Raw genomic sequence first — 18,371 nt, 5'->3', positions numbered from 1 at the left:
TTGGTTTTATTGTTATTCTAGAAGAAACCTTGTGCAATCAAAGCCTAGGACAAACTGCAGAAACAAGCAACTTGCTGACTGACTTCCCAGTGGCATATAAACCCCACTGGTTTCACATATTCAGTGACCTTGAAACATGTAGTCTTGGTTTGGATCTAAGAAAGAATCTTAAGACACTCCCAAACTGAAGGCAGGTTTGTTTGTTTTTTTTTAATAAAAAAGCACAAACTTAAAACATCAAGCAATGACAAGAAGATACACAAAATTACATTACTGTTGATGAAAGCAAACTAAGGAACACCATAAGGCCAGGGAATGCATCCTATGGATTTTCATCATTTACCCAAACGTTTTGTTGCAGCTGCATACAGGCAGACTCTTTGCCTTGGTTATTTCAGGGTTCAGAGGTTTCAGGAGACAAGACCTCTTCTACCTTTGTTCACAATTTGTACCTACTGCCCCAGAAGGACACACCGCTAACTTCCGACCTAACCTAGTACAGTAAAATGCTGAATCACAAATAAGCAGTAACAACATACAACGTTATCTGTAGTTGTTTTAAAAAAAAAAGCCAAATCCTGCATTGAACAAAAAAGCCCAACCAAAAAAACCTTACAAAAATTCCACATATATAAACAAAAGACAATTTAATCTAAATATTTAGCAAATATTAATTATTTAATTGCATTATGTAACTTTGATCTAGTATACAAAACAAAGCTACAACTTTTTAACTTCTTCATATACCCTTCATTTTCACCTTGTACAAATCTAAGCAAAAAACCCCAAAACACTCACAAAGCCCAGATGCAGTACATCGGGGGGGGGGGGGACCCACTAAAACCAAAACCCCACAGTTCATGTAACATCTTAATGATGCAAATGCACGAACAATACATGTTTTCAAAGGTTGTTCAGCTCTCCTTTTCTGGATCAGGCTCTATAAGCCATGCATTCAGGACATTTATGTTCTTACTCTGATTTTTGGTTATCTTAGCACCACTTTACAGGGATTCTCAACCCTGAACACTTCTGAGCTTATTGTTTTGAATAAGCAAAAGTCTCATGCAAAGACTTCTTCTTATATTAAATGAAATAAATTAGAATATAGGGCAATAGAAACCCTAAGATCTGGATTATAAACCACACACTAAAAATAAAAGTGTTCTGGTATCAACACAGCCAAATGAGAAACAAGATAATGAACAGATTTTAGTCTTGTTATGGATGTATTTAATACTGAAATTTGCATCTGCAGAAAAATGTTCACTTTTGAAATCTGTCACAGCTCAGTCCTAGTCCTAGAAAGTTAACAAATTCATAAGTCACACTTAAAATGCACAGCAAACATTAAACCTGAAAGTGCAGAGTACAGTTTTTACTGAACCTGAATACAGAAAATCAGTACTTTCTCCTTTAACGATGGAGATTCTATTGATCTGTTGTTAGCATTAGAATCATATAAATACATATGTGCAAGTCATTATAGATAAAGATTTTATAAATAGCTAATGTAAATACATTAGCAGATCATGACACAGGACCAACCCTTTTGGCAATGGCAGTTTGTTACATAGTTGTCATATCAAAGTTCAGTGCAGAATATGTGTTTTTAACAATATACACATTCACAAACTATCAGAACAACAACTTTTCCCGGTTTTATGCTACACAGAATGCTAAAAGTTTTGTCTTCCAGCTGACAATAGCTTTACTGAATTTATTGACAGATGGTCTATTTAAGACGTTAAAATGCAAGTGCAACAGGACACAGAAAGATGACAATATTGGAAGAACTGTCAACACTTTTGGAAAACCTTACTTAGAAAACTATTGCATTTTATGAGAGGAAATGTGCTCTGGTATAAAAAAATAGTCCCAATAGTACACCTAGATTTTTCACTTTAAAGTGAATGAGGTGAAAGAGCTATCAAAACTGATTAAAAAATTAAAGCATCTTAAAAGTATAAGTAAGGCACGCTGAGAATTAAGTTGTATTGTGCCACCACAGAACCTCTATCCAGTCTAGACCAAAGGAATGCACTTTGCAAAATCTAGCAAGAGAGCGCTGTACTGACTTTGGAATGTCAAAAAAGAAAGTATAACTTCTAGTAAAGTAGGCAAATACAATGTAGAACATACCATGCAATTATAGTTTACTGTGACAAAGGCTTATGATGATGTTCTAAAATTCACGATTGAGTCCAAGTATGTTCTAAATGAACTCCTGACAAGAGACCACAGTGTGTTTCAGATAGCTCCATCACTGTCAATGGAAAATCAGCAGTTTCCAGAGACTAAGATGTTAATAAAAATGGCAAAAGCAAAGTGATATATCATGCAGCGGGTCACACATATTAATCAAAACACAGTACATTTTTAGCTTTAACAAGAAATCAAAACTTTCAAAAGAAAACACCAGAACACCTTTATCAATTAGTCTTAGCACTTAATTCTTATGGACTTGGTGAAGAACTTAATTTAGTTCATTTGGTGATATTACAGAACTGGTTAAAGTGCTGTAGAAAGAATAAAAATCATTTGCATTTCTCTATTAAAACATCTTGTATTCCTCTTGAAACTTGCCTTCAGTAATAATTAACTCAAATGTTAAAACTAATGTAATAACATTAGCAAGAAACAGCTGGTTATCTTAGAGGGCATTTATTAAAATATTTCATGTACTTTGCCAGAGTACTGTGCAAGAAAAGCTTATCTATGCCCTATGTTGAACAATCTCATTAATCATCTTTTGCTTTTTCCTTTAGATATGGCTTCTCTGTAGGTCAGGTGAATAAAGTCAAAGAGTTGCGTGGCATTGGCAGCATTCCCCAAAATTTTGGAGAGTTCGTCCTTTGACAGTGTCACTAGCTCTGCAATGCTTTTAACGTGGTTCATTAAGGCACGGCAGTTTTTTGTGTTAATACCTGGCATTTTTAATAGGAAGTCCTGAGGACCAGGGTTATACTTGTCTGACTCAGGAAGAATTTCAGAATCTGCTGTGACAGCCATTGCTGTTTCTGCGTCAGGTTGGGGATGGTTTTGTTTTAACTCTTCAAACAGTTCAGCAGTAGCATGGGGAGAGGGACACCACAGGATACGTAACTTTGGGAAATGGAGCGTAAGAAGGGTTAGTTTAGAAGTAACATCATTACTGGAAATTTCCTGATGTAGAGAGCCTCGTGGAATCAAGGAGAAAGATTTGTTAGGATCAAATTCAATCAGGAGAATTGGTCGCTTATAGTAACGGGACATAGAAATGCATTGCGTATACAGTCTTCCATTATTTAAGGAACCAATCAGATCACTGATACTTTTCCGCTCTACACAGATATCAGGAGTTAAAATATAATCTCCAACTTCCAAAGTAACAGGCTCAATGTCAATGCCACGACGATGAATCAGTGACGGAAGCTCACTACGGAATTCCCGCATATCCACTATTACAGTTTGCTGAACACTCTTCTGTTCCTGTCCACCTAAAGAGCAAAATAAATACAGTTAACCTAGTACTTAGGACCTCTGACTCTAATGGTATAGTTTTCCTGTGTGCTGCTAATACTTCTGTAATGGATGGACTTCACATATCTCAGACCATCACAAATTCAGCAGTATAGTAAATCTAGACTTTATTTAATTTTTCACTGTTATAGACAAAATAGTTGCCAAATTATATACTGTAGTTTATGGAGTATGCTCTGCAGTTTAATAGAACTATCACACTACCTGCTATAAGCTTTGGGTATGTGACAATGAAATACGTTAAACTGTAGATGAAAATTATTTAAATGTATCGGGAAAATCTTTAAAAAGTTGCCTGCAAAACAAGATAACAAAGCTGATCCTTTTTATTTCCATCTGTTTCCCACAGAAATATGGCATTTTATAGTAGGAGTTATATTTTAGTCTCTTACAGATCTGTAGAAGGACACATGAAGAGACTGCAGCATCAAGGCCACAAAAGACATAATAGCAAAGATTAGAGAGCATTTGGTAAAGGAGAGCAGGGTTACAAAAATGACAGGAAAGAAAAACAGGGGCAGAGCTGTAAAGATGAAGACAGAGTAGACACGTCAAAAGAAAGGAACAAAAATGTGGTTAGATCTGCAACAAAAGAAAAAAGATGCTTTATTGCAAAGAAAGTAGACAAAAACCAGAATCTGCAGTTGTTTACCCAGGCAATCTGTTTTGCCAAGATCAAAAGAAGTCCCCAACATGTACTAGCTCAAGGACAACACTGCCTTTGACTATCTGTAGACTTCAGTTTTATCTCCACCTCACTACAAGCGATACTGGACAGTCTCATAACCAACAAGCTGCCCAGAAACAATCCAAATGGTATCTGTCTTAATGGTAAAATACTTCATTAATCTCTATTTTCTTTTCAAAGAAAAACATAATTCATTGTCATTGCACAGACAGAGGTAGATGGAATAAGGGAGATAATGTTTCTTTACCATTAGGACTGCAGAGTCAATGCGCAATGTGTCTATCACCCAGACGCTTTGGGCGGGATATAAACACAATAGTTGTAAGTCTTTTTCAAAGCTTAGAGCCGCGAGCCCAACTTCAGGAACTGCTCACCTGCTTTGCGTGTGTCAGTAGAAACAGAAGCAGGTTTAGCATCTCTTACTAGGTCTAAGTTTGTTTCATCTCTTCCTTCTCTTTCTTCAGGAATAACCATGCTGGCCTTCTCTCTAAGGAACCACAAAGAAAGAAACACTAAAAACTGCAATCACATGAGAAAAAAAATAGATCAAAATACATCTGACTGAAGGATATTAAAGTAAAATTATATATAGTTTAATACTAATTGCAAACCTGATCAGATATGCAATTGACTAGGTTTTCCAGATTGTTGGGCTAGATGCTATATTTTTATTTTCAATTGTTAGCACTTTTTAGCATCTGATTTTTTTTATTTTTAGAACTTCTCAGAGCATATGAAACAAAGGAAGTAATGACTAGTAATAGCAGTATAACCTGGTGAGAAGACACTGTCGGTAAAAATATTGTCTTAAACAGTCTAAGAAACCAATTGTTTTGTTCCCCAAAACAACTTAAGTCATAAAAACTTTAAAAATACCTTACAAGAAATGTTACCTGCAGACAAAAACACATTTACAGAAATGAAATTCAGACAATTAGGGAAAAATACTAATGGTGCTGTTTAGCCTTTGAAATTTAACATTAAAACCCCTAAAATTAATAAACAAATTATCAGGTGCTTTGAAAATGAAGGTTTTGACTTGTCATTGATTCTCAGTGGGAAAATTCTCTTAACATCTGAAAACTTTATTTAAAGCCTTCAGGCAGTTAAGAACTTCACTCTATTTAAAATGTAAGCATATGAGGGAATCACAGGAAACATTAATAATAAAAGGTAGTAAACTAATTTTGTTACCGAATGAGTTTTTCGAAGGCCTCCTTCTCTTTTCTCAGAGCTGTGAGATAGCGCTGTTCTTCTGTTGAGCCCCCATATATGAGGAAATAAACCCTGTAAGTTTGGGGGGGGGGGGGGGGGGGGGGGGGAGAAGAGGGAAGAGAGCACAAAACTTCATATTAAATTAAAAACACACAACACCAATATTTAAGATTAGAAGCAGTACATGCCTGACAAGTTAGTATTTGCCTTAAAAAAGGCAAGTGAAAAAAACACTATATTTTTCTGTAAAGATACCTTCTGTAAAGATATTCCAAAATCACCAAGAAAAATTCTTATATCCAGTGTTCCCTCTTTTCCCAGTGGCAGATACACTTACTGGAATTCAACCAGAGTGGACTCAGATTTCAGATAGCCACTCAGTAAAGACACAAAGCAAGTATAACGGAGAAGTTACTTTCTTACTGTTTTTAAAATCTTCCCAGTAGAATATATATAACAAACTAAATAATCTGCCATCATCCTGGGTTAGCAAAAAACACCATCTAAGATTCTAAAATGATGTATTTGTACAAGGAAATTGTAGGTTCTACAAAGAACAAGGTGTCATTTATCTCGCAGAGATGAACATGCCAACAAATTTTTATTCCACAAACAGGGATTTATATGGTACATATAAGAATTAATAATTACCTTAAGGAATTAATTGCCTATAGCTTTCCAGTACAGTAATTTTTTTTCCAATATATTTTAATTGAGGTACATTTTGACAGACTGATAGGATTTTATTCCTATTACTTTTTTCATATGGTGCATCTCCTAACCCCTACTTGCATGACTGCATCTAATTTTCCTGCTCTGAAGTGTGGGAACGTGATGCTGGAGGTAGATACAACACATGCTGATTAGGCAATTAAAAATAAATTGTACAAATAACCCAGTAATTATCCTCATGCTATATACTTTGTGAGTTCTGTCATTTCTATCTGCACTGCAGAGTCCTTACCTGGCTATCAGGTACAGACACATGAAATACTGCCAAACTGATTTCCATTTTCAGGTACAGTGCACATATACAAATTTTTGACTGGAAAATTACATCTGCTCTGTTAAATTTATGCAAATAATTTTCATGAGGTGATTAAAGTATAAAGCATTAGAATTCAAAAGGTAATAATTTTATATGCCAATAAACTGTGTTTCAACTGTAGTAAGTAAAATGTGTTTATTCTAAGACTTAAGAAACTGCCATAAGTTATTTTCAGAGAGGTACAGGCATAACTACAGCTTACTGCATTCAAGAAATACTGTATCAGGCAGCCATATAAATAAAAGATAATGCAAAACCTCATAGTATATTAAATTTTAAGTTTTCCATATTTTTAATTAGCCTGTAACATCTATTCATAAAAGTGAACTTTGCAATTTACAAGTCTATCAAATATATACACACAATACAGAAATCTTTCTGTCAGCTAACACCATAACCGAGTATAACTGCAAATACTTATTTTCTTTATTGAATTTTCCTTTACTTGTTTTTCTGTTACAGTTTCTGAATTACTGGTCTTCAGCATGACCAGACATCAGGAAATGTGAAAATTAATTAAATCCAAAATGAAGTTTATTGTGTAAAAATCATACCTATAGAGATGGTTTAAAGTGAGACTACAGCACCTCAAAGTGGATCTATTGCCACTAAGATCATCTAAGCAGAGGTCTTGTAGAAGATGGAATGAACTTTTTTTTTTTTTTTTTTTACAGGTATGTTTCTATTAGGGGACTAAATACCCGCTGGGAAGTAAAAATTATCTTTTGGTTAAATCAGACATTATGCTTTTGTTTAAAATTAAGAAGAGGGCTAAATAGGAATTAAAAAGTAGCTAAAGAAAATCAGTAGATTCAGCAGTCAAGGCAGAATGTGTAAGTGCACTTTTATTTTTTCTTTTAAGACTAAATTTAGACTGACCAAGTCAACTTGCCTCAAAGGCTTCCCAGGCCTGCTTGCCTTGTAGATTTCCAGCTGCCGAACAAAAGTTAGTTCTGCATCATATAATACAACATATCTTGGTTCTACTTCATGCAGTACTCGAGTGAGCGCATAGGGATCACTGCAACCCTGCAACGGATGAATAATTGTGAGCGGGTTCTTGAAAATGCCATAGTAACAGTCTGAGGGTAAGTTCACATGGAAATCTTCGGGAATGGTCTCTTCAATACTGCTTTCTTGGCTATTGCTTAATTCTTTGTTATCCTCCACCTCTAACTCCTCTCTCTTTTCCTCCTCAGTTTTCCCCATCATTTGGATTATAGTCCGGTCTTGCTGCTTCTTGTGTTTATTTTGTTTTGAAGAAGCTGTGAGTTTGGCTTTTTTGGCTTGAGGCCCTGTGTCTGGTCTGGCATTTCCTTTGGACTTGATGGCTTTTCTATCCTTAATCCACACTTCTCCAGCTTTCTCATCCTTTCCGAAGGTTTTGTTATACAGTCTTGTTAAAAAAGCTTCTCCTCCAGCAATAATATACTCCCTGAGCTGCGCACAAGCTCGGTCATCACTGGCACAAATAAGTACTTGCCCTGCAGTCAAGAAACAAAATCATGTTTATAATCTCTTATGCTGTACTTATCCAGCTACAAGACATCTCTTGAGCAAATTGTTTTTAATGATCCTAGAAGCATTGTCTGCCTTTACATTTGGTTGTCACAGTTGCTCTGGACTTTCAGGGAGTCTAAATTGCATGATGTTTTGTACCAAACAAGATTAGAGAAGGTTAATGAAAATTCAGGATTCCTTATTATTACACCATCTAAATTAGTGAGGTTTTCCTTTTCACCATCTGAAATGACGCAGATATAGCATGTATTAAAACATACTCGGACAACTACTTTTTTTTTTGACCATTTTTTAAATTTAATTTTTAGACCATTCTAATTTTCAGCCTTTGTCAGCTGTGTTAAAAAGTCTAAAGAAAAAAACATTTCACCCAGTATTATTGACATTTGTGGGCCTTGAATAACAATTCTCCACAAGCTGACTCAGATAAACTCCTACAACACTAGGTGAGAGAGCCAGTTCTTATCCACAGTCAGAACACTGTGGGTGGGAGAAAAGAGCACTTTTTTACCCTTACTATTTCCTAAAATAAAACTTGGTGAAATTTTAGGGGATAAAAAGCCCTAAAATAGGAAAGACAGCAAAGCAGTTAGAAACACACTTGCCTTCTACTCTCTACCTCTCTCTATAGGTGGATCTCCTGGAGAAGCAAATTTTCAGGTGCATGAGAAGAATGGGGAAGATGGAAAGGGCATAAGACAGAACTCCTATTTTTTTTGAACCTGAACTTGAGAAATGAGTGAATGGTACCTTGATTATTATAAATTTCCACATTATTAGTTTTATTCGTTTGGTAAGATATCAGTACAATACTGAAATGTAAGTTAAAGTTTGGTGGTTTTTTTTTAATAATACAGGTTTTTTCCTAAACAGTATTGCATAGTAGCCAACAGCATTCCTCTTTTAGAGCAAGAACTAAATAGGAGTTTATGTAAAACTATTTAGTTTTACATAGTTTATGTACATAACTCCTTGTACACAACATATGTACATAAACTCCTTGTCTTAAGTCCACAAATTGTTAAGTTTAAAACTAGCTCTTTAATAAAACTACAGTAAAGAATTAGGCTCCTTCTCTCAAAAGTCAAGTAAAAGTAAAAACAAGCTGTACTGTGAAAACTTACATAATTTAGTATTCTCTCACCTGGACCACCAAGGTCTTCACTGTTCTTATTCTCATTTTCAATCTCTTTCAGTACTTCTCTCAAAGCTTCCCATTTTGGGTTACTTTCTAGAACCAGTTCCCTTTTCAGTTCTGAAACAAAATAAGATTGAACACTACAGCTCTTGCAGCCAAAATATCCTTCAGAGTTTTAAATTAGTGGTTTGATGTCAATAGCACGATGGCTGTTGGCAAATGTGATATTCAACAGCCTCCATACGCAACTTGTTATGCTGATGGGTTGGAGAGCACTCTTACAGAAACATTTAAAAATGGGGATAAGTGCTTTAGTGAAGCAAAAAGTTAAAATATTCATTCTTCAATTCTGAAACTCCTGAATATATATTTTTTTAATAAAAGCAACGGCAGCCTCCTACCCCTTCACATAAACTAAAAACGATCAAGCTAAACACCAATGTAATTCAAGAACAATTCCATAAAAGCTCTCCCAATGATCAGCTGAGCAAGCTTAGAAGAACCCCTTACTTCTTTGTGACTCTATTTTATGTTGTTTATTATATGCTTTTTGAGCTAAGATTATGTCTCAACTTATCCCAGCTAACAGATTGAGATCTTGAGCTGTGTCAGATCATGTAGAGAACCATAACACAAGTCATAATATGCAGAGCATTTGAAATCGTGTGACACTCCCAAACTTAAAATTAGGAATGATCAGTACCATTTTCCTTCTTTACATCACTTTTTTCAGAGAGTTTGCCTTTCTGATTCAGTTTCTCATCTGCAATGCGATAAACTCTAGCTCGAGCATTTACAAACATTGAAGTACTGGAGTCAAGAAACAGCCAACCTAAAGAGGAAAAGAAAGCAGTAGTAGTTTGACATTTGCAATGCGTACGTGTTTCAACCCTTTCCAGTAAAAGCCCCAAATTTCTCATCTGGAATACCTGTGCTACCTGCTTGCCATGTAATTACTAGCTTAATAGAAGACAAATGTGATGCAAATCTCACACTGTTAAGTAACAGCAGTTAAGTGGGAAGATGAAAGCGTTATCTGTCAATAAAAACCTACGTCCTTATGGCTGGTTATATAAAACTTAATTAGATACCTTCATATGTTTGGGAATGTTAATTAAAAATATCAACATTTCACTGTTTCATGCATTAACTTGTATGGTTATTCAGTATTTACCTGAATTCTCACCAAAAGCTTTTTCACTTGCTTTCAATGACTCCAGAAGATTTAGGAAAGTGACACAATCGTACTGAGTTAGATACAGTAACAAAGTACGTAGTATCTTCAGATCCTGGACCAAAGATTTTGTCTTGGCTCCAAGCTGATGCCAGAGAGGATCTAAATAGTGACGTATTGTCTAGAAATATAAATTGGAAAGTTCAGGATGTCAAATACGTAGTATACTAATCAAGATAAGCATGCACTTTTTTGACTTTACAGGGGATGCCACTAGTTTCCCAAAGTTATTAAACATACCCAATTGAAGATGTGATGGTGAGATATTTGATAAGTAATCATTTTTTGCAAAGTTAACATAATGTAGATGCCTTTATGTAAAGCATTTCAGCAATTAGCAGATGTATATTATTTAATGCTTTCAGTACACATTTTCCCTTCCATATAATAATAAAATATGGGTAAAATAAAAAAACCCCTTATTTTACTGGTACTGGCCTGTGCCTTTAGTATCTAGTATCCTTTACTTAGGTAAAGTAAAAAACATTATAATGTCACTTAATTTTCAAAATAAGATGAGTACCACACAGATATGCAATGTACAGAGCATAAGGAGAAAACCGGTCCAAATATTTAAAGTACAGAAGGCCTCACATCAAGATTAAATCACAGGTAACAAATAACCGTGTTTCACTACGATGGTTGAAGTTTATGGTTTTACCCTACAGAAAGCGTATGTATGCCAAACATTGCAGATCTGCCCAAAATAACAATGCACACACAATTAATGACAAATATAATGATTAAAAGATAGAATAGATGCATGCATTTGCATGTTATGTATTATATACAGTGCTTCTCCTAATAGAGAAAATAAAAAATACAAGCAGGAAATTCAAGAGGAAAAAAAAAGGGGAGGGGGGAATAACTGCATACTTATCTCCAAAGAATTTTGAGCTGACATTGCAGCCATAATAATAATAAACAGCCAACCATAAATCAGGATGTTCTTACTGTACAGAGTTTGCAAATGAAGGAAGAACAATAATATCAATACACCAAAAACCCTACTGGCAGCTATAACATCAGCATTACAGATTAACACGGTTTCCTTCCTTGTACCAGTAATAAACATGTCATGGGAGAATACTCAGTTGCTGCTGGTTATTTATTTTACAAATAATATTTTTGTTTGTATGGCAGACAGTTTGAAGATCTACATCCCTTTAGGTTAGACACAGCAAAACAATCAAAATGGTTACCTTGTCAAAAGGTTTACCAATAGCATTTTCTAAAGATAGATCTTCTACTTCAAGAGATGGATTATAACGTTTCAGTTCTCTCAGACATGCGTTCAAAATGTCCAGGATTGAAGTCTGGATAGCAAGCATAGCAGGGGTCATTGACACATGTATTTCCACCACTTCAGGTTTATGCTTCTCTAAAAATGAGTTCACTGCTATATGAAATCTAAGAGGAAAACAGCTGATTAAGATTTACATAGCTGGTTTGCTTGACGTACAATTATTCAAAAGTTTGTATAAACTACAATTACAATTGTCTTAAACGTAAACAAGTAAGTTAATTGCAAAAAATCAGTTTCTAGAGGTGTGAAGACTGCAGTCTTATGAACAGCCTCAGAAAACCATCTATTCCACAATTATGGCTGTAGTAATTCTAGTCATGCGAGCCTACAGCACTGGTGAATGATCCACAGAAAATTTCTGCACTAGATTCTGCATCATTTTTCATGTAACAAATATTAAAGTAAAAAAACCAATCTCATAAGGGAGAAACTGGAATGGGTTCATAAATCCTTTGGAATCACATGGATCCACTAGCAGATTCACTGACATTCCTAGCTTCTGATTATAAGCAGCAGGTCCTTGTTAGAACACTGCCCTTATAGCCAATCCGGCTGTACAGGTATACAGATGCTAGCTGATTTTTTACTAACAGAATGAGGCTTAGAGACTCAGATGGAGTGAAACACATTCTAGACTGGACTAAAGGAACAAATGGGCAGACCTCCTGCCCATGGCAAGAGCATTGAATGGGTAATCAGCTAAAGTGCCCAGTTCCATTTGTGGCTCTGCTCCTGAAAGACTTAATGCACGTCACAAACTTGGCAATTTGGTTTCTATCAGTCATCAAGAAACATTCTTCATACACAACATATGTGTAAAAGAAGATTAAAAAAATCTGACGTAGAAGGAGAGCCATGGAGTTTCATCACAGTTGGAAACAAATACCTCCATGAATGGCAGAACTGAGAGACTGTATTCCTGTTACTTCATGGCTTAAATAATCTGTTTAATAAGTGAAGTTTTTCTTAAGCTATTAAGAATGCCACTTTCTGCTGCGATTTCTATTGGCTAAAAGGCCAGCTATACCATAAGGTTCAGCCCCTTATAGATTTAATTGGGGTCTATTTTCAAAAATACTTACAGAAATTTAGCATCTTTAAGACCACTTCTTCTGTGTTTGGGAATACAAGAGGGAACACAGATTAGCAGTGTGACTGCATACAACTCATTTTCTTAGGAACCCACTGTAACATCCTTCATCTTTTTTTTAAGTTTAACTCTCCAATGAAGTAAAGAGGTGCCTTACCTTGGCCACAGATAAAGTTTCCTGACAAAAAGATTTCTCATCACTCTTTCCACATGGCAAAAACCAGTGTTAAATGCAACCGCATTATCTGTAAAAGCTTTAATGAAGCCTTGCTTGTTCTTCTGGCGATAAAGTCGCAAGATAAATGCTTCCTGACAGGACTCAATGATTCTGTGCGCTTTGTATACCAAAATACCTGGCAAAATAAAAGGTTTTCAAGTTACAAAAAAGTAAAGAAAGGTCCAATTTTGTATAGATTTTTCCTCAAAACTGTCTTATTCTTTTAACATTTTTTCTTAAATAAAGTACAGTAGGAGTTAAAATCTTCTAAAGTGATGGTTGAACAAACTTTCCAGGGTTCAAACCAAGTGATTGCTCAGTTTCAGTACCACGGAATCCCCAAATAACAGAACTCGGTTAATGACGCATCTTTAACAAAAAAAGCTTGCGCTTGAGTGGCAGGACTTATTAGCTTAGAAAATTCTTTACTCCTAATGCAAAACTTGAACTTGAGCCTTTTAAAAGGAGCAAAAGCGAATGCAAGACATAACACATGATTACAGCAAAGCAGGTCTGACATGTTCAAGATTGTGATATTTGAATTCTTTTGTTAGAGAAGTTCTGGAATTACAGACTTATCAAGTATGTTTGTTTCATTGGTAACAGTTCAAGCATTTACATAATCAACCAACTTCTGAAAACATTTATTTTGCTCCCCCCCCTTCTAATATTTATATGCACACTTGAGGACAGAAAGTACCACCAACTGTATGAATACACCACCAATTTTCTTCATGGCTATGGGTGTATTAGGAAAAAAAGATTTATTGTGCATATTTTAGTACAGAGAAGTGAAACAATAGTTTAACTACATTAAGTGTTTGAGGTGAATACTTCCGGGATTTACACTTCACTTAGCCAAGACCTGTTAAAACCAAGGCTTATGTTTTCTCACGCTTGTGTTAAATAGCACAATACATTTTTTCCACTCTCCCCCTAGTGAAGTGAGGCCTATGTGGTACTTTGATCTGTTCACAGCTTCCAGTGGAATATTAAATGCCTTTCTAAAATGGAAGTACAGGATGTCAAACATCACAGGTTTTACCTTATACCTACATAAGCTGACAAACGTACAGTGCATTTAATTTCTATAACAAGTTTCTTCAACTCAGCACCCAGCCATTGATTTTAATATGCCTTTGCTTTGTAAATGAAAAAGCATCTATAAGAAAAAGACTTCCATATAACTGCTAGTCATTCATGACCAAGTCATGGAATAATCGACTAAAAGGTATTTTTCTATCTAGATATTCTTACATGTCTCCTATGATGCAAAGTTTTCAGGAAATTATAATGATTGTACTAATTTCTGAACATCTTCCAGTTTGTCAAGATGTAACTCTGAAAGGACATTACAGGAGACACAGAATTTGTAACAGGCCTGTAAGACTACATGTTTATCGTAATACCTTCCTACTTTTAGTCAATATTTCTCTGCTTATGAAGTGAGTTCATACTGCTGTGTAAGCCTTGGTAGAAACAACTTGCCACTACTTACTACACCAACTTGCATCAGTTTTACTATGCTATTAAGTACATCATTTCTATTTGGCCAAAACCACCAGGAATAATTATTCTTTACTGCAGTGATATTTTCTTATCTTCATTCAGCTGAATTTATGAGTTCATCAGATGTTAATTCACATGTGATTCTACATTGATTTTATAAACATTTATACACTTCACTGATTTTTTCACTATGTTAACTCCTCAAGAACACTATTACAAATTTTTATTGTTTTTGTCTTACAATTTCACACACAGATAATATATGTTCCCAACAGAACCACGCATTACCTAAGTTTTAAATGAAGCAGCAAGCCTACCAAAGCTGCTGTCACACTGACCTCTAGTGGCAATGTAAAAAAATCTAACAACTGTGTCATTATAGGACGGGACTATTTTTTAAATTTTCAGTGTATTTCTTCTTTTCATACTGACAAAGTCCAAAGGTGTGTTTTCTTTCATTTTTTTCTTCTTCTTTGGTAGTGCATAAAGGTAGAGAGGAAGGAGTCATGGGGAAGAAGAGAAATTAGAGTAGGTTGCCCAGAAAACGTGTTCACTTTTTTTTAACCTAGAAATATCAGAATTGACAAACCTAGCATCCTTTGGCTGTAGCATAAAACTGTTCAAAATGTTTCACAGATTAGAGCTTGTCGTACATTGACTAGAAGGAAGGGGATAAAGCTTCTGAAGTAGAAACTGACATTCTTCTAATCATTTAATATTCAGTTATGTTTACCCATTAAGATGTTAACATTTAGACAACAGTAAAATACTCTTATATTCCTGACTCTTAGACACCTATTTTACTAGCTCTCCAGGCTGTAACAGGTTTTCCAGCTTAGACAAGAACATAAAAACAATGGTGGCTGGGGGAGAAGGGGAACAGAACATGAGAGGAAAGAGATAACCGTAACCTCTTTCATGTATAACTTCTATATAACAACAAAAAAGGGCACAAGCTATTCCACAAATCTTTACAGTGATAGTAACAGCATTACTTCATAATACTGCTATTTAGATAGTGTCCAAGGTGTGTCAAGACAAAGATTAGTAAGGTATTGCTATTTTTTGATGGGAAAAGTCATCAGGAGGAATTTGCTAATGCAAAAAATAGGCAGTGTGCATGGCTGATAAAACATGACATCTAAAAGCAGTTTTAATTATAGGCCATTTGATCATAGGCCAGTGTCCTATAGACCACAGGACACTATTTCACCAAGTGCAATCAATTATTCTTCTTTGAAAGCCAGTCTGAATTTTATGTTTCTTATGTCAATGGCACAGTTTAACTGGTGATTTGTTTTCCAGCCACTTATTGATATCAGAAAGCCATACAAATGCATGACCCAGTATCTAAAAATAATGTGGGTGTTTTCAAATTGTATGATTAAATACGGCAAACAAGTTTGGAGCAAAGAAAACCATTAAAAAAAAAAGAAAGAAGTACATATTTGCTCCTTTTACCTCAGTCTTTGTGGAAAAAAAGGAATAATTCTTCAACCTCAATACCAGTCAGTAGAGCTCTTCATACAGAATTAAGCTTTATGTATTTTCAAACAGAACGGTCTTACCTTTACTTCATTAAATTCTTACCGGTAATGAGGTTTGCAGGAATTCTGTCAGTAAGGAAATCTACCACAAGGATTCGACTTGTTGCAAAGATGACTCCTCCTTGTGTGTAAAATTCATATCGAGTATTATTTGTAATTTCATTGGTAACACGCCGAGGAAGATGAACAACTCCATCTGACCTCAGCTGATCAATAAAATACTCCTAAACCAAATACAATAAAAACACAGACATCATTGTGGTAACTGATGAAATGGATGCAAAAAACCCTTAATTATACATACTCCGTTAATTTTGAGGAGCTATCCAAAACAAATTAAAAGCATCATAGTATAACGTACTACCTAAGGAAGTCAGAATTATCATGATTTTTTTCTTCTTAGGTATACTTTGTTCAGTTTCAAATGCATCCAGGTGATTTAAAAATCTATGTATTTTCAGTAGCAGCTAGACAATATTTAAGCAAATATGAGCAACTGACACTCAAAGGCACTTACATTTTCTTATATTTTAATACCTCTTTTCCAGAGAATAGGCATTTTTTTAATACTGGCTTAAGAACAGAGAATTGGGAAGAGATCATCTTTTACTCCACTCACCTCCTGTCAAAGACAACTACAGCAGGTAGGTCATATACATCAAGCTTAATCTTATAAACTACAGCTGTGATGTTTATTCACCTATGCTTGCTACAAAAAAATCCCCAGAACATCACCTCCCTGATGGTGGGAAATCTCCCTGGTTCCAGGGAAAACAGAGGGACGTTTTTTGTACAACTAGGGACAAATCTGTCAACAAGTTTCACCCCTTTCTGCTTATTGGCTACTTACAGATTTCTGCTATTTACCAGTTATGTATATAAGCTTATTTTAGCTCATTGTTATTATTAGAACTTCATCGTGCTGCGTGAGTGGAACTTCGGACCTTGATTTGATCCTGAACGCGTCTGGTCTGACAGCTTCTCCCCAGAAAGTGCAAAGGCCGGGAGACAGGGCCCAGGCAGGCACCCGGCGCTGCTGCTGCTGCCGCCACCACCGCCTGCCCCTGCCCCTACCCCTACCCGCCAGCCCGCACATCCACCCGCCTGCCCGCAACCCGTCCGGGCACCCGCACCCCGGCCTGAAGAGCCCCTGCGCTCGGAGGGAACGGGCGGCAACCTCCTCCCCCCGGGCCGAGACACTGACGGGGCCGCCCCCGGCATGCGCCCGCCGAAATTGAGAGGCGATGCCGCTGAGGGGGAAGGGGCGGGGCAGGCGCGACGCCGCTGACGGGGCTCCCCTCACCTCCTCGGCGGGGCTGGTGTTCAACACCAGCACCAGGCTGGCAGGCTCGCAGTAGAGGCGGAGGAAGCGCAGCAGCAAGCGGTCGATGCCGAGCCCGCGGGCGCAGATCACCAGCCCGTCCTGGTGGAAGAGGTCCAGGAAGATCTGGCTCTCGTGCTCCAGCAGCACCGCCATAGCCGCCGGTGGAGCGGCGCATGCGCGCCGGCCGCCGCGCCCTCCCGCTGCTGAGGTGGGCGGCGCCGAGGCGACGCCCCCTGCCGGACTCGGGTGCTGCGGTCCTCCAGCGTGGAGCGCGGCGAGTTTTCCCGCCCCGAGCGCGAGGTGCTTCAGGCGAAGCTCCGGCGGGTGGAGGGTGGCGGCGGCGGCGGCGGCGGGAGAGGAGGATCTCGAGAACCGCCGGCGTGGAAAATGAGGTGGGGAAGGGACTTATCTGTCCTGCAAGTTCCCCACAGGTGCCCGTATTGAGGCGAACTGAAGCCCCCTCGCCTCCTCGTGTGTGTGGTGGTGGTGTGTGTGCTGAGTGTAAATAGGAGATAGGGGGTCTTTTCCTTTTTTATTATAAGTTATTTGTTGTTTGTTATTAATTACTTGCATTTCTTAAGCCAGAAACCCAAACTTGACTGAACTTCAGCCTGCATTCCTCACATAAGGCATCAATACCTCAGTATTTTCCTGGTACCGAATTTTTTAGCATCCCTACCTCACTCAGTGCAGAAAAGGCTGTTTGTTCCCACAGGGGTGAGAGACTCTTCCGACCTGCTTTCAGAAGCAGCTGAAAATTAAGGACAGTCCTCAGAGTTACCCTACAATTCAGCTTGGTGAAGGGCAGGTGAACTTGTCTCCAGCCCCTTTTAAAATATTTCTGGCCCTACTGCAGGGGAGATGGGTGCCACTTCAGCTGGGTCAAAATGACCCTCTGAGAAAGCGAGGGGGAAGACTGACAGCTTGTTTTTGTAGGGTTATTGGGCAGAGGGACAGCATACAGCCAGCTTCTTCCATAATGTGAATGTGTGGAAGATGTTCCAAACCTCTT

The 18,371-nt window shown here is 37.2% G+C and overlaps 1 protein-coding gene and 1 long non-coding RNA gene across 5 annotated transcripts in view; one reads left to right on the top strand and one right to left on the bottom strand.

Moving 5' to 3' along the window:
* Window positions 1-17,344, top strand: part of LOC142415900 (uncharacterized) — a 37,034-nt gene extending 19,690 nt beyond the window's left edge. The window contains exons 2-6 of one of the 3 annotated variants that reach the window (XR_012777573.1): window positions 7,470-7,561; window positions 8,626-8,813; window positions 14,969-15,016; window positions 16,584-16,679; window positions 16,946-17,344. This is a non-coding gene — a long non-coding RNA (uncharacterized LOC142415900). Of the gene's footprint in view, window positions 1-7,469; window positions 7,562-8,625; window positions 8,818-14,968; window positions 15,017-16,583; window positions 16,680-16,945 lie in introns of all 3 variants that reach the window. The other 2 variants (XR_012777574.1, XR_012777575.1) reach the window with 2 other exon arrangements.
* Window positions 201-17,545, bottom strand: ERCC4 (ERCC excision repair 4, endonuclease catalytic subunit). Of its 2 annotated transcripts, XM_075514802.1 has the most exons (11): window positions 17,339-17,545; window positions 16,079-16,259; window positions 12,920-13,115; window positions 11,569-11,776; window positions 10,307-10,487; window positions 9,836-9,964; window positions 9,139-9,249; window positions 7,366-7,957; window positions 5,405-5,497; window positions 4,585-4,697; window positions 201-3,479 (listed from the first exon to the last, which is right to left on the bottom strand). In XM_075514802.1, the coding sequence occupies exons 1-11, from the start codon at window positions 17,510-17,512 to the stop codon at window positions 2,746-2,748; spliced, it is 2,712 nt and encodes a 903-aa protein (XP_075370917.1). In that variant the 5' UTR covers window positions 17,513-17,545; the 3' UTR covers window positions 201-2,745. The 2 variants fall into 2 exon arrangements, with proteins under 2 accessions (XP_075370917.1, XP_075370918.1); XM_075514803.1 differs by lacking the exon at window positions 9,139-9,249.
* Window positions 17,546-18,371: the final 826 nt, after the last annotated feature.

Source organism: Mycteria americana, chromosome 12 (genome assembly GCF_035582795.1).
Source record: "Mycteria americana isolate JAX WOST 10 ecotype Jacksonville Zoo and Gardens chromosome 12, USCA_MyAme_1.0, whole genome shotgun sequence".
Classification (NCBI taxonomy): Eukaryota; Metazoa; Chordata; class Aves; order Ciconiiformes; family Ciconiidae; genus Mycteria; species Mycteria americana.
The sequence above is the reverse complement of the archived record's forward strand: the minus strand, read 5'-3'. Positions and strand labels throughout refer to the sequence as shown.